The 16,888-nt window shown below is 37.2% G+C and overlaps 1 protein-coding gene across 3 annotated transcripts; it reads right to left on the reverse strand.

Annotated features, from left to right (window-relative positions):
* Nucleotides 1–369: 369 nt before the first annotated feature.
* On the reverse strand, nt 370–5,417 carry LOC119262510. Of its 3 annotated transcripts, XM_037534859.1 has the most exons (6): nt 5,340–5,394; nt 5,123–5,177; nt 3,970–4,182; nt 2,736–3,824; nt 2,239–2,407; nt 370–972 (listed from the first exon to the last, which is right to left on the reverse strand). In XM_037534859.1, the coding sequence occupies exons 3-6, from the start codon at nt 4,178–4,180 to the stop codon at nt 846–848; spliced, it is 1,596 nt and encodes a 531-aa protein (XP_037390756.1). In that variant the 5' UTR covers nt 4,181–4,182; nt 5,123–5,177; nt 5,340–5,394; the 3' UTR covers nt 370–845. The 3 variants fall into 3 exon arrangements, with proteins under 3 accessions (XP_037390756.1, XP_037390755.1, XP_037390754.1); XM_037534858.1 differs by lacking the exon at nt 5,123–5,177 and having other exon boundaries at nt 5,340–5,417; XM_037534857.1 differs by lacking the exons at nt 5,123–5,177; nt 5,340–5,394 and having other exon boundaries at nt 3,970–4,507.
* Nucleotides 5,418–16,888: the final 11,471 nt, after the last annotated feature.

The following is a 16,888-nucleotide window of genomic DNA, read 5'->3' on the forward strand; positions in this document are numbered from 1 at the left end:
TTTTTTGCTATGAATTCACAGTCTGTAACATAAAATATTACTTTATCCTATATAAATTTCCCTAAAATGCCATAGAAATAAAGGTTTGGCCATGAAATATGAAAGTGTTTTATTGTGAAATTAAGTGTGATGTAATTATCTAATATGTATTAAAGAAATTTTGCCCATTAAACAAAGTGTCTCACTGTTAAATGAGTTAGTTAATCGGGTTACGCTATCTATAAAATCTGTAATATAAAATCGTATTACAGTCTTCATAAATACAATGAATGCGCAACACTATTCAATGACATACTGTCAACTTAATACCTGTTTTCTCAATTACTTTTCATTATGTAACACATATGTATCTTATTAAAAATCGCACAAATAAATAATTACACATAAGATAAAAGTTGTATTTAACATTTTAATGACCAATAAAAATCCCGAAAACAAATGTATGCTTCTTATAAAACAAATACAAAATAATACAAAAAATAAAACTGAATCTGAATTGGCTCCAGACAGCAAATAGCCAGGTGTATACACTTACAGTAGCTCTCAGAACTTTCAGTGAACATTTTGGTAAGATTTTAACAAAAACAAAAACAACTGCACTATATTGTCGCTGTCCAAAGAAAAACATGTATTTTCTTTTTTGTGGCTTTTTAGTTTTCTACATCATTTGAGAATATCCTGTGAAAATTTCATGATGATTAGATCTATAGAAATGCTCCAAAATCACTTGGAACAAAGCCTCTTTACATTATCTTACATTGAAAATCCTACTACTTTGGAGATTTTTGGGGCAGCGACAATATGGAACTTGCACTATACCTTAACATACTGTCCATAAGTTATGTCTAGGTCCACTCATAGTCGGCAAGGTCTGCAATCAGAGTGAGGACTCTGGGATTGACAGGAAGCACTTTCTTGTTTTTCTTCCACTGGACTTTGGTGCCTCTTTCGGGATTAATTGAGAAGAAACACCTACATGAAAATAAATAAATACATTAATTAGTAAACAACCAAAAAATGGTGCTGATTGACACCTTATTAATTTACATTATATAATTGTATATACAAATTATATTATATATTTAGATTTTTTTCTAAAACAGCATAAACCAGAAGTCTTGAAAGTAGATAAAGAGAATCCATCCATCCATCTTCCGCTTTATCCCGCTAGTCGGGGTCACGGGGGGCTGGAGCCAATCCCAGCGTCATCAGGTGAAGGCGGGGTACACCATGGACAGTTCGCCAGTCCATCATATGGCCAACATTCACTCACGCACTCACACCTATAGGCAGTTTAGAGTGATCGATCAACCTAACATGCATGTGTTTAGACTGTGGGAGGAAACCGGAGTACCCGGAGGAAACCCACTCAAGCACGGGAAGAACATGCACACTCCACACAGAACGACCCGGACCGGGAACCCAACCCAGATCGTCTTGCTGTGAGGCGACAGTGCTAACCACTACATCACCGTGCCGCAGACACTGAATAATTTTCCTTAATAAATGAACGACCTAGTATAATATTTTGTCTTGTTTGTTTAATTGGGTTCTCTTTATCTACTTTTAGGACTCAAACAATATGTATTGCCTCTATATGCAGAAACATATAAAATTCTGAAAGGGTTGACAAGTTTAGCTTTATAGCACATCACTACTGCAGTATTTAAGATGTAACATACATTTATGTACACTTTTAAGGTGGAATATATTATAAATGTAAGCTACCCAAACTTTTCCTTCTGACCCTTGATATTTTTAAACAGTAAAAGATGGTAATAAAGTAATCTTAGTACAAAATAATAATAATACAAAAGTGTCATCTTTCTAAAAGTCAGGCAATTTTTACTTGCTTAACTATAAACAGAAACAGAACAGTCACACCAGGTGGGCGTAAACTTTGCATGCCACTAGACACAGACACACAGAGACACACACACACATATATTTGCTGCTGTCCAACGAAATACAACTATCTCCAAAATAGCAACTTTCCAAGAGAGGCCAAAAACGTTATTTACTTTTAATGCAAGTCACTGGAACCAGAAATGTTTCCAAACTATTTTGGAGCATTTCTATTGGTCCATTCAGCATGAGATTTTCACACAATATAAACACCAGCTGTTGTGTTCAAATGATGCAGAAAAATAAAAATCGACAAGAATGGAGACATGTTTTTCATTGGACAGTGATGCTATATAACCTGTATTATTAAAAATGCCTACAAAGAAATTGTACCTTTGAAAGAACTCTAGTGTTGACCGTAGTTCCACTGGGTAGTGTATGTTGAAGCAGTAGTAACTGCCAAACAACAGACAGAAGGCATGTATGAAAGAAGTGATGTGGTCGTTGACAACCTCTTGGTCAATGCTCAACATGAACGTCCCAGCAGTAAAGCAGGAGGACCCTGACAGATTAACAAAGCCAAAAAAAACCCAAATAAATAAACTTCAATAACAAAGGCATTAATGTCAGCCACTGAGTAAAAATACAATGGTGTTTACTACATTCAACATGACAAGGGCCAATTGTAATGGTGTACTGATAACCTAGTTGGTTAAAACCAAGCTACTGCACTGGCTGACCTTTGTACAAGGTGAAACAATGATAAGTATCCATAAACTGTTATGCAACATAACCTGCAACAAAGCAAGCCAATAGTAGAATAGTAGGCTGTCAGTACACCAGTAGATTTAGAGGGTTTGGTTACACTTTTAGTTTTTCTGTTCACTTACCACACACAATAATGCAGGGTGTTGCTGGCAACTTCTCTGTCAGAACCTCTTGGGCCAGGCATGTTGTATCAACATAATGGAACAGGTTCTCCTCCTTTTCACCAAAATGAGCCAGTAAAAGAAGTACCATCTGTATGATATCTCCTGGGCAACCATCCAATTGGCCTCTCTCAGTCTGAAACTTGATAAAGGCATCCTGAACCTGTTTGTGTTTTGGTGCATCAACACTTTTTAAGAAGCTTAAGAGGCGTCTACACTTCTTGTCCACATTGGCAAGGAAGCACTCCATTAGACTCACACCAGTAAGTTCTTGGAAGTGTGCTGCCATACCAGCTTCATTGAACAAAAATGGCCACTCTTGGGTAAGTTGCCTGATGCTTGTCCCCTTGTTGATGTCTTTACGCTGCGTGTAAAAGGTGGACTGTACTAATTTTTTCATGTCGTCTGTATTGTAGTTCATCTCTTGAAACATCATCTTCAGCTTTTCTTTTTTTTCTTGTTGACTATCCCCAGTCTCAGAAAGTGGCAAATATTTCAGCTCCCAGTTGACACAGCCATATGTGTCTTGAACACTTGCTTTTTGTTTAGCTGGAACTTCCTCTGTGTCATATCCATCTGATGCTGGCTTGCGTTTTTTTATCTTTGGTGTGTTAGGTCGTTTAACATTGTCAACTCGCGCTTGGAGTTGCTTGGCCAGTGAATGATATCCAGGTCCAACAACATCACCCTCAATGACATCTTGTAGAGATTTTGGATACTTGGCCACCATTCTCTTGCCTATTTCTGTAGTGTTACGTTTGGTTGGATTACTATACACCTTCATAATTTCAGAAGCCACAATCCTTATCATCTCCCGTCGTAGTCGTGGACTAGGTCTTTTCTGCCTTTCAAGACTTTGCAGTAACTCTTCAGGAAGCTTTTGCCATGGTATCTGGAAATTGTCTACCCAGTCTGGGCGAAAAGTGGAACTGCCACCTGGGGACGATGAGGTGGATGTGGTTGATGCTGATGAGGGAGAACTAGCGGGTGGATTCGAACAGATAGAAACTGGAGAGGGACACACTGAGGTTGGAATTGGAGCCGCTGAATCTGTAACAGAAAAACAAAGGAGATAACAAAGGTAAACATTGAATGATGCTATGAAGCCCCACTGAAAATGTAATGTATGGTTAAATTACTAAACAGCTTCCTGGCTTAATCACAATTTTTCATTGTTATACATTAACAGACTTACTGTTCTGGGCCCAGGAAACAACAAGTCTTCTGGCTTGCACTGGCTTCAACACTGGCAGCAAGTCTCCTTCTGTAATGTACTGCAGATCATCTGTAGTCTCTGCACCAAGTGCCTTCAAAGTATCTACAACTGAATTGAGAACTGCTACAGGAAGATCAGGAAAAACTGCAGTAATTGCACTGTTTATCCTCTGTATTTCTGATTCTGCCATATCTGTCAAATACACAAACATAAAACAAAGAAGTTGGACTTTGTACAACTGACATCAGAGCATCTACTCTGACAACATACTGTGCTTCAGTGGGACTATCTGATATCCATTCTTTATGTAAGATGATAATGGCCACATGTCTATCAGCAAACTAATGTGCAGGCACTGCAATCTTCCACTGTCATTTCTTACAGAGTACATATGGTAGTGTGGAAGAAATTCCGCTGAATATACTCGCATCAGAAAATGAAGTGATGAATCATCTTTCACTAACATGAGAATGAGTTCACCAAACTCCACTGAGTCATCATTCCTAATGACAACAAACTGGCCCTTCTTGTATGTTATTCCATTATACTGCACATCTCCAGAAATTTTTGTATTCATTTCAGTGAAGCCAAATTGACAGACTGCATCTTGAACTTGTTGACTGTAAAGTTCAGAGTAAAACGGGGAGTTGTTTTTTACATGTAAGGCTAGAGAACTCACTGACCAAGCTGACAGATAGGCTTGAAACATCTGATGTCTTTCTGAAAGACTGAGACAAAGATTTTTAAAATTCTTCAAACGCCTTGCACATCTTTTAAAGTAACTATGTTTGCTTTCAAAGCGCATAGTCCATAATCGGATCAGTGGGCCAAATTTTAGGATCAATCCTGGGTAGTGCCGTAAATAATGATGCTTTGGTCTCAAGTTGTTATCTGGAAACAGTGCCTTCCTGGAATCCAAATATTCTTGAATGAGAGCATCTAAGTAAGCAACCTGAGGCTTGGAAATTTTCTGAGCACAAACCAAGTCAACTATGTCTTTCAGTTGTAGAGTTAATTGCCACACATCATCTTGTGGATCCTGCACTCTGTCTCCAATTATTAGCGGCAGTAATCTTAAAAAATTCCAATTCTGTATGGCATGACCAGATAGTCTAAGCGTTTTAGGACTGACCTCACATGGCTTGGAGGAAGCTTCTGTGGCTGTATATTTGAACTGCTTAATGGACCTGTTCAAAATGGAGTATGTGAACCATCTCTTTTTCTTCACAAAATACCTCAGATAAAGTGCAACATCATAAGAGAGGACACCTTCAAAAATGTCATGGCCAAGACAAGGGGGCAAACCAGGAAGACATACATCATAATGTTTCAAAGAATTAAACACTGACCTGAACTTTATTCCTTGAATGTCTGGCACTTGTTCAGTCTCTAACTGATCAACTGCAGACCTGTAATTTTCAGTGGTGCGGTCTGGTCCACATGAAGTTGGGTCACAACCCTGAAATTGAGTTTGAGAAATTAGACAGAATCTGCAGAAATATTCTGAGGAACTGAAATTTTCTGTAAATCCACCAATGCAATGTGAGCCCAGGTTGTCTCCGGCAATGCAGTAAAGAGTTCCTTTAACAACAGTTTCATCTGCTATTGTTATCCCTGTCTCCTCCAGGACTTTCAAGTCAGCCACCAACTTCGAAAAAACCTTGGCATGGCCAAATTCTTTAAAGTCTTTCTCTCTACACAACAAAGCCAGCTGCATGTGATCAACACTTGATCGGACATGGGGGGGCACATTTAATAGTGAAAAGTACACAGCCAAAATTTTGTGCTTCCTTTTTGCAGAACCCAAAGGATTCACCACCTCAAATGCATCCTGGTATAAGACCAGTTTAAGACAAGTTGGGTTTTTGTGAAAAAAGGTGTTGGTTTTAAACAATTTACCATCATGGCTGTCACAGAGAACATCTGGTACAGAAACATTATTATTATGATCTACTGACATGAGCCCCTGCCAAAAATCTGACTCTAACATACTCTTCAAAGTGTTCAACACAGGAACATAATATGCAAATCTTTCTGTTCTGTTCTCATCTCTGCCTAAAAACACCCTTTTTGGTTCAATATAATTAAACATTTTCTTAAAGCACTGGGCTCTAGAATATGCTGTTCTCATAGGTCCTGTGTGGCAAGCTGAGAACAAGTCAGATTCCTTCACTGTATCACAGATTTTTACAATATCTTCATCTGATACTGACAAATCTTTCAGAAGCAAGTTTAATTTATTCAAAGTGTATGTTTGTCCCAACTCATGTATATTCTGAATCTCTTCGACAATGCTCTGAATAGTAGATGCTGGAATAAGATGTTGTCCCTGTAATTTTAAATAGAACATACACACATTTCTGAGAAACAGGTCACTGAAATTAGACATATCCCCAAAAGTTTCCTCAGAATGTGATACACTTGCCGTTTCTTGCATGGTAGTAACGTTAAGCTCACTTGTAGAAGGACACTCATAACTTGGACTTTTGAATGAGTCACAAATCGCATTCGCAGAACAGTTTCTGTGTTTTCTGGACATATGGGAGGTAAATGAAGATTTTACAGTGAACACAGTTTTGCAACCTCTTACTGGGCAGTTCACAGCACGTCCCTGTACTATGTGCTCCTTCAGGTGAGCAACCAACTCTTTGACTCCGTCACATTGACGTTCACAAAGTGAAACTGTGCATTTTAGTGATGCTAAATCAATATCCTGAGCAACTGATGACATGGCATTATGGTGGCGATAGAAGTGAGACTTTAACGCTGCATATCCAGAAAACACCTGTTTACAGCCAATTTCAACACACTTGAAAATACAACGTGGTTCATTGCGATGCAGTTTGCAATGTAGAACATACGCCTTTAGAGACTGAACCGATTCTCCACAAATGCAGCAAGAATACATGGTCAAACAAGCACATATCCAACATAAAACCAGGACATTTTAGACTGAAATGCTTGCAAATGGGAACCGCGTATTTCCAAAGCTTATGTGTAAGCACCGCTAAACAGACACTATTTCGTTACGAAGTACGAAAACGCTGTGAATGTATCCCGCCCCTGAAACACGTCTCTTCATTATTAAACACGATCATTAACTTTAGTTTGCTAGCTAATATGCCATATGCTCGGACGAAGTTAGCATAGCCATCTGGGACGCAAACTGTTTGAAATGTTTACCTTGCAGAGCTCCTGCAACGTTAAGAGAACAATTCAAGCCTGACTTGTACGGAGCGCTTCAAACCACAACCGGACAAACGGCTGCCAAATGCGCTGATTGGACGGCGCCTAAACGATGCAACCGTTAGTATTCAAAATCAGGCGCGCGTTCTGTCCACAACCTGTATTCAAATGCGCTTAAAACAAAGTTACTGTCCTTAAAAAATTGACTTTTTAAAAATAAATAAAGAAAGAAATAAATGCTATAATTTTTTTTAAAGTTGCAAAAAAGTTTGTGTTTCAAAATAGAACACAAAACAATGTTATAACAGGCTGGCCTTCACAAAATATACATATCTTTAATCCAGTAGTCCATATAAAAATGTTACTTGATTTTGTCCAAAATGCAGTGCAAGAGATTTGTCCACAGATTTTATAGTTACTCTTTCAAGATGTGTCATGAGACATAAAAACTGTTGGTTGATATGGAAAACTTATAATAAAACCAGGTTACCTAAATTATTGGAACACAGAAAAAAGCCCAGATATACTGTTTTATTATTTTGCTCAGAATCAGAATATGATTTTGCACTTATACAGCACATAATGGTTTGTGTATTTAACTGAGAGAAAAGCAATACAAAATGTACATTTTCTGTTACTTGCCCAAAAGCTATTAGATTGAACAGTAACAAAATGTGCTTTTCACAAAAAATAAACTGAAAAATTACAGTTCGTGCTGTTATTTAAATTTTACAGAATATTTTGGTTAAAAACACAGTGCAAGAGTATTTAACATTGGAATAATGTATTTTTTTCCAGAAAAGAGATGTAAAAAATAGTGTTTTAGACGTTATACATATTTATGGTATTTTACTGTTACAGAAACTGTATTGAACCTTTTTAGAGTTTACAGTCTTTTACTGTCATGCTTTCACAGTTTTTCACTGTAAAATCTACAGACATTTTTTACAGTGTACAGATACTTGAAAAATCTACTTAAATACAGTAATGAATTACATTTACTTAGTTACTACCCACCACTGCTAAATGAACATAATTCTAGAGGACAGATCACATTTTCAAGTGTTTAATCCAAACTCTAAAATAGTATACATAGTATAAAGAGTATAAAGAGTATAAAGGGTATAAACAGTGAAATATGTGTCATCTTAGTGTTTTTAAACAATTTCATATATGCCTCCTTTAAACACTGAAAGAATGTGTTACTTTTAATTCCATTGTTCCTGTGTCTACTCAGAGAGCTTTACATGGTCAACCACCACCAATGAGCAACACCTAACTTAATGATGTGCTGGTCTTTAATTTGTACCAGTAGCTGTGTCTCATTACATACTCAATATTGAGAGGTTTGCAGGTCATAGGCACTAGATAGTTAGGAGGCATCAGACAGCAGTCAGTAGAACTGGCCAGTGAAAACATTAAAATATTATTCACCAAGTTAGAGAAGATTATTTGGCTAATATAACAGTAATGTAGTAAAAACTTATTAGACTATATTGTGTATTTAATTTGGTTTTATGACTGTCAGACTGCCATAATATGTATCTGGAGAAGAAGAATATAGTTGCTGTAAATGTATGTCTCGCCAATTCCATTTCCCAAAATATAAACTTATTTGAATTGCAAAAGTTACAGCAATCAGTTCCTAAATCTACAGAAGCAACATGGCTGATTGCTGTTTCTCCAGAAATGGTGAGGTGCAAAAACATGCTAATGTTATTCAGTGTGCAACATCTCACTGATTTCTCTCTCTCTCTTTCAGAGGCTTTAAATGGAATGTAGATAAAGAAGGATTGCTAAGCCTGCCTGCCTCTCTCTCTCTCTCTCTCTCTCTCTCTCTCTCTCTCTTTTTTTTTTTTCTCTCTTTCTTCAAATGACTGAGCAGGAGATGGAGAGAAACTACTTGTGATACCTCTGAAAATGGAAAGATGCCAGGCCTGAGACTACCATCCAGAGACAACACAATGTTCTGATTGAGTTAGTGCAAAAACAAGCGAGTTGGAGCAGAGCTGCAAATGCACCTGGGACTGAAGAACAATGCAATTTTAAAATATAAGTTCAACTCAAGTGGAGTGAGACATTGCAATATGAGGAGGCAGCAGCACTATTCAAGATGTGTTAAGAACTTGCTATTCTTTCTGTGACTGTATGTACTCTTAAGGTGAAATATTCAAAGAGGCTTGATATAAATGGTTAAATATAGAGGAACTTTCCAAAGCCTCCTGATTTCTTTAAAGTAAATTTCTTTAAATCTTATTTAAAGAGATATATATATATATATATATATATATATATATATATATATATATATATATATATATATATATATATATCCATCCATCCATTTTCTAATCCGCTTCTCTGAGTTTGTATATGTAATGTTGATAATGCAAAAGTAATGGTAAAATAACGGGAGCATATCTATAGATGTGACAAGTATCAATGGTGCATCATTTAGAAGCAACAAATGCTTTAGATGCCTGGTTCCTATCACCACCACTGTGAAGAATTCTGATGCTGTGAGCTTGTCTTGAAACAAGCTACACTGGTTTTCCATCTAAATGATTTTATCACGCAAATTTAGTGGAATTCCCCATTAAAAAATAAAGATGACAAAACGTTTTTGGAGTGATGCCATAGAAGAATTAACTTTGGTTCTGTAAATAAAGTTGCAATGCTTGCTTCTTTAATGAAACATCCCTAAAACATAAAGGTTTTGTAAGAGTAAAAGTTTATGGCCATTTAGAAACCTTTATTGTTAAGCCAGTCTGTGAGGTTGATTTCTCTCATGCTTTCAGCATGTTTATGTCTCTTGGTTTGTGTGTGTTTGTGTGCCTTTGTAGGTGTGCTCATGAATAGAACACAGTAATGTAGCGAAGCCTGTAATCTATGTTTTATGATGAGGGTCACATTTGAGTGGAGTGAATCAGGGCGGAAACGAAGAGCGATTACGATGCAGCCTCACGCAGGGATGTGTTCTGAAGAACACACAGAGCACTCAGCCTGCATATAAACCACACCACGCACATCATACCCCAGTTTCATTACAACACCCAATCTACAACACACACACATCCAGCACAGCAATAGCTCATATTTATGTATATGAATACACTCTAACACGTTGCATATACAGAATTTGCCAATTGAAGATTTGGTCACCAGGAGTGTAAAAAAAGAAAACTTCAGATGGACTGGTGTGCAAAATATAGATAAAAACAAAATGATGGTCCAATCATTTAAATCCTGTAATCCAAATTTTCATTTAAATAAAAACATGCTGGGACAGGGGCAACAAAGGACTGGTCAATGTGTGTAATACTAAAAAACCCACCTAATGGAAAACCCAGCAACTGATTAGGTTAATTTGACACAAATCAGTTTTTAAAAAGCAACCTTTTAGCTGTAGAGATAGTTAAGGGTTCACCACTCGGTGAAAGACTGTGTGCGATAGTGTAACAGTTCAAGACATATTTCTCAATGTAAAACAGGAAAGAACTTGGGAATTTCATCATTAATAGTATATAACATTATTAAAATATTCAATGAATCCAGAGAAATATCTAGAATCTAACAGTGTTGGCTGGTCATGGCGCATTAAATCTTGACTGTATTACTGGGTCTTAAAACTATGTTTAGTTCAGTTTATGAATATGTTTTATTTACACTGTAGCTGAGAGCCATTTTGTGGAGTTATCACCTACCGTGCTCTTTTAACAACTTTATTCTCTCAGTTTTTTGAGGATCAGGTACTGCTTCTAATCCTGCCTGTTTGTTTTCCTCTCTCAATTTAATTGTACTGCTGAAAGTTGTCAACAGACTTATTTGTCTCATTCTTCTCTGCAAGTAAAGTTGTAAGCATAGTGTCTTTAAAGCTACACTATGTGAGTTGGGGATTTGGAGACCTTTCTGGTCGCCTACCCCTCCTGACCTCTACCCATAGATGTCTTCTGGCTTTAGCTAGCGTGTGAATTGTGTCTTACTATGCAAACTGACCTTCCAGTAAAATAAAAGCAAATAATATAAGCTACTTAAATGTTGAGGTCTAATGAACTCAATTATTTACAGAGTTAAAACATTATTCTTAGGTACTGATTTGGGCCTCCTTAATACTTTTTCTATGTGAAACTTTAAGAAAAAGCACTGTCTTGATTACTGGACTCCTGTAGTGACAGGACCCCTGAAATATTAAGTATACTTAACTAGCTAAAAGACTATTTCATCACCATCAAAAATGTCCAAATTTAATAGTAATAGTATTGATCTGTAATTACCTGAAACAAAATCCTATTACATTAATAAACATTACAATTGTAACATATTTTTTTCTGTTTTGGACACATTTAGTTTTATTTAAATTTACATTTAGTTATTATTTACTTTTTTACAGTCACAAGTTTCTTTGGGGGAGCTCATGGAAAAAAAAGTTCCAGATGTCCATATTAGTAATGAGTCTTGGTATCGCTTTACTCATTGCAAGAATGGAATTTGGAGGTGGAGGAGGTGAGGGATATTTTTAAACATAAATGGAACTTTCTGCCTATCTGCAACTTTTCTACCTATCTAGCCGAAACCCATGAGTTCTCTTTGCTTTGCATTCAGCTCAACATGCTCTCCACTTTCTCTCCATTCAGTGAGAATGCCTGAACTTCCAGCTTGTTAAAAAGCAATTTGACATCCACCTCTAACTCTAATGTGTCAAAAACAATGCAATCAAGAGTTTCGATTTCATCTGGCCAGAATGCAAGGGCTGCAGAAAAGAGATAGCATGGCCAGCCATGGCAGACATTATTTAGAAAACATTATTAACACAATGGAACTCCATTCAATAGCTAATTTTCTTATATTAGCTTCAGGGCAGGTGGTGGAGGAGAATGTGATGAATGGGTGAGTATTGGATCAGCATCAGAAAAAGCAGAAAGAATGTTAGCCATGTGCTCAAAATTGCTTGTAAAATATGAATGTTTGTGAAGTGAATGGCAAAAATCCATTGCAATGCAAAAAACAAGTCTAATTGAATTCTGTTGTACTGATGACAGTTTTATTATATTGAATTTACAAATTCAAAGCCAAGAGAGTGCCAGAGAGTGAGGGACTGGGGAGGATGGACAGACAACTGACACTGTAAGAGTTAAAAAGACAGAATAATGCAGGAAACAGAGAGGAATAAATGTTCTAGAGACTGACAAGAGCACAGATACTGCACTAATGGAAATTCACATTGAATTTGTACTGCATGTTTAATCTGCACAGTGTTAGAGATACATGTGAAGCTCTGCTTATTCAGTGTTACATGCTCACTCACACAATGAAATATATATATAACATATTCATGGCCTGATAAAATGTGTGCTGATAATGAAAACTCTAAAATTATAGAAACAGTTCCAGTAATCATGAAAAACCATTTACATATGTCAGTCTTAAATTCACAATATCAAATACAGCCTGTTTAATTCTAAGCGACAAAGATCATTTTTAGTAGATAAAACCACACAAATGAGCGCCAAGCAAAAGAAAGAAACCACAATAAATATATGGGAAAGGGGCCCTTTAATGTGCACTATGTACGTGAGATAATTACAGCAAGAAAAAAGAAAGAAACAAAGCAGAAACACTAAAAAATCACTGAAAGGTGCAACCAAGCAAAAGAAAAAGAAAGAGCGTGAAAAAAGACCATGAATGAGAGAGAGAGAGACAGGTAGAGAACAACAACCTTTGGGTACTTTAAGAACATTATAAGTTACAAGTCCAATATTATCGAATTGAATGAAATGGAATTGAGAGAGACAGGTACAGAATGGAAGAAAAGAGAGAGAGAGAGAGAGAGAGAGAGAGAGAGAGAGAGAGAGAGAGAGAGAGAGAGAGGGGAAGTGAAACCAATAAGCAACTATAGTATGGCCACCCCAGAGCCAACTCAATTACAGAGTCCACTTTGTCCCAAGGCCTCCAGAATCCTCCATCATCTGATTCAATAGCACTGGAAATTCCATCCAGCTGCATCCATCTCCCAAATGAAATGAAAGCCTTCATCTTTCCCCCTTTTTCTGTCTTCTGTCTTCTCTCTCTCTCTCTCTCTCTCTCTCTCTCTCTGTAAAAGCTGCAATGCTGAAAAGGTCAGAGGCAGTTGCAGAATTAGAATGGGAGGACACTGTTTCACCATATAGTGTATGAATGTGTATTTAGGTGGTTTGTAATGTCCACAGTAACACAGTAATTGGCTGAAACACATATATTTATATACTGACTGGAAATTAAAGTGAATGATAAGCCTTAAGTATACGGGCTAGTATATAATTCTTCTTCTGATTATCTGGTAAAATTCTTCTTTAACTCCTTAAATGTTCAACGCCAACTGGCAGGCCTAAAGCTATATTACACACTTCTATAACCATATAATCATTAAGAATGGGAAGTTCTAAGAATATCTTGCCCCCCCTTTTCTAAACCCCACCCCTTCCTCCCATTTCAGGCAAGGAGGCGCAAAAACGAAGCTCCCACTATAACTTCAAAAGATTCTGTTTTTCTATCACTCCGGCACCAGTCGCTCAACTTCACTCGCTCAGATTTGAGCCTCTAAATGAACAGTGCCAGAATGAACCTATGTGTGTATATGTTAACCTTCTTGCTAAGCTAACATGAGGTTTTAATGAACGTGTGCTGTGTGCTAAGCTACTGTAGTAGAAGCAGAACGCTGCCTGCTATACTACAACGGTTTATTAGATAGATGTGTAATATAAATTTGACACATACTGTGATTTTATGTACTGATATGATTTATTTATTAACAATTTCCTGCTCAGTCTAGACATTTGAACTAGTAAGTTACATCATCACAGGCTTGTTGTACAGTATAAAAATGTAAACTTTGCACCATGCTAACACATTTGATACAAAATGTTTAAACATCATTTACAATTTTAAAAACATTAGTTTATAATGGCAAGTGTAACAATCCATAAGTGAAAAGTAAAGTGACTTCACCTTAACATGAAAACCTCAGATCATACATTTTTTGTCTTAAATTTTCTTTTGCACCATTTCAAAACATAACTCGGCCTTGTGAATATTTCATGGTGAATGGAACGAAATCTTCCACAAATACTTGGAATGAAATCTTGTTACATTAACATACATTTTATTTAAGAATGTGTTTAGTTATGACAGCAACTATATGTGTGCACTTGAGTGAGTTTGTGTTAACCCATATATTAAGCACTAACTATATATAATTGACAGACAGGGTCAGCACCCCAGTGAGAGAGCCAGACAGAATCTCATCCCTAGCCGTTGGTACAGGCTGTCATTTCAATCAGCCAAATGAACTGGGTTAAATGAGCAGGGCTAAAACTCATACATTTTAACCAGCTCTCCTTCTCTCCACTTCTGCTTCCATCTCTCCCTTGTTCCCTCCCTTCCTTATCGAAGGGCCTTATGCTGTCTGCCTCAGTCAGGCACACACACAGACAGATACACACACACACACGCACACGCACACACACACACATTCTCACACATGTCTGGGTTAATCAGTGCCATTAATGGAGGACGGTGCTCTCAGAGGGATGGCCATTACCAGGCGAAGGAAGGATCATTGAGAGCCAAACGTTACCGTCAGATAGAATTTCAATCAGGCACCCCACAGCATGTGCTAAAAAAATACCCCAACCTCTCGCTCTCCACTCCTTCCTTCCATCCTGCCTTGCTTTTGTGAACAGTGTGTGTTAGTTTTAGAGGTTGTGTGATTTGGTTTTATTTAGTGTTACTGTAATAATATTTGGCATTACAGCAAGTCTCTCAAAACAGGCTTTAGGCTAAAATAGACAAGTCATATCATGACAAGAAAAGTCCTCACCTTTACAAAATAAAAGAGTTTGCTGTATGTAAAATTTAATATTGTCAATGCTTCACAATTCAGCATTCACCACTATATTCCCCAGTTCATATAGTCTATATATGGATATTAAGCTGTAAAAGCAGCCTGGTTTGAATTCATTGTTTTGTTATGCTACAGATGCATTTACATATATTTCATTGGCAGTTTATCCCACCCAAGTTCAGGCCTATGCACAGACATTTTGGGGGACAGAGCTCAAGGATAAAAGAGCAAGATGATTGTGAATTAAACTTAATTCACACCATATTGCAACCATTCTTATAAGGAGAGACAGTGTGACCACGTTTCAGAGGAAATCAATCCTAGTGTTAAACGTTTTCCCCTAAGGCCGTCTCCAGTGTAGAAAGGTGATGTTACCCACTAGGCTATTGCAATGAACCTCAGAGTTGCAACGGTGTTTAAGAGCTTCCCAGAGTGTGGTATAAAAACTTTAATTCAGTTGTTAGCACCTCTCACTGTCAATATCACATTTGGCATACAGTGAGTCTCTAAAACCAGATGGATTGTTTTTTTGTTTACCTTTTAGATAAAACAGAGAACTCCTTTTAACAGCCCATATCATGAAATTGATCACTTCTTGTAATGAGTTTGATGAAGCATTTAACAATATTAAAGAATACCTGACATTACAGTTAGGTGGTGTGGTGGGTAGCGCTGTCGCCTCACAGCGAGGAGGCATGGGTTCAATTCCCCAGCTGGGTGACCGGAGTCCTCTCTGTGTGGAGATTGCATGTTCTGCTGGTGTGGGATGGATGGACGTTACAGTTTCAAAATGCACCATCCATTCTCCGGTCCATACACTGTATATATGTAAACCAAACTGCAAAAACAACATGTTTTGAATAACTGTAGATATAGGAGTGTTTCAACCTAAACTACTGTTTTTCACGAAAGACACCAAATATTACTACCAGAAAGTCAATAACTTTATTGCAACTGTATTGTGTGGCGACCTCTACTCTTCTGGGTAAGCTTACACTTGATATGTAAACATTGCTGTGAGGATTGCCTTCAGCCACAAGAGTATTACTGAGATCTGGTTCGGGATGATTAGTTTCATCACAAACACCACTCATCCCAAAGGTACTGGATGGAGCTCCATCACATCACAAATATTCTATAGTCATTAACATTTAGTCCTTTTTATGCTTAATTTTATTGATAAATAATGAAGTGAAAGCTGGAGGCTATCCTAGCAGTCATTGGGTAGAAGGCAGTACACCCTGGACAGGACACCAGTCCATCCCAGGGGTTGGAAATTAGTCATATAAAATGAATTATGACTATTTTGGTACATTAAGTCAAACAAATGTGAGATATGGTCTTTTTAATAAATGAATACAGATAAATTTCATGTCAGGTTATGCAGTGAACTGCATATATAGTATGGAGTCAAGGATAAAGACTATATGGCTTAAATATATGAGGATCAGTACTATCAAAATTAATTCACTCATTTTTTGAAGGTTTATGGGAAATAAGGAGATTTGTAAGAAATAATGCTTTTGATTATAAAACATGAGGATGGCAGGTAAGCAGCTCAGGTTAAAGTTGGTGGTTTAACAGCAGCTACCAAGAAAATGCAGTTCATTTAGCCTTTTGCTCTAGCAATAGCCTTTTTCTGCCACCTATTTTCTATCTATTGCTATGTCTCTTTCTATTCATCAGTTACAACTCTCTCTCCCTCTCTCACTCTCATCCTTTCCTCTATGGCTGGGTGTGTCCAGAGCAGAGCATTAATCTTAACTCAGCTGGAGTTGAACACCAGCAGCAGGCTGGAGCTGCAATGATTAGCAGAGAGCAGCTCTGTAATCT

Source organism: Pygocentrus nattereri, chromosome 26, assembly GCF_015220715.1.
Source record: "Pygocentrus nattereri isolate fPygNat1 chromosome 26, fPygNat1.pri, whole genome shotgun sequence".
In the NCBI taxonomy this organism is placed as follows: Eukaryota; Metazoa; Chordata; class Actinopteri; order Characiformes; family Serrasalmidae; genus Pygocentrus; species Pygocentrus nattereri.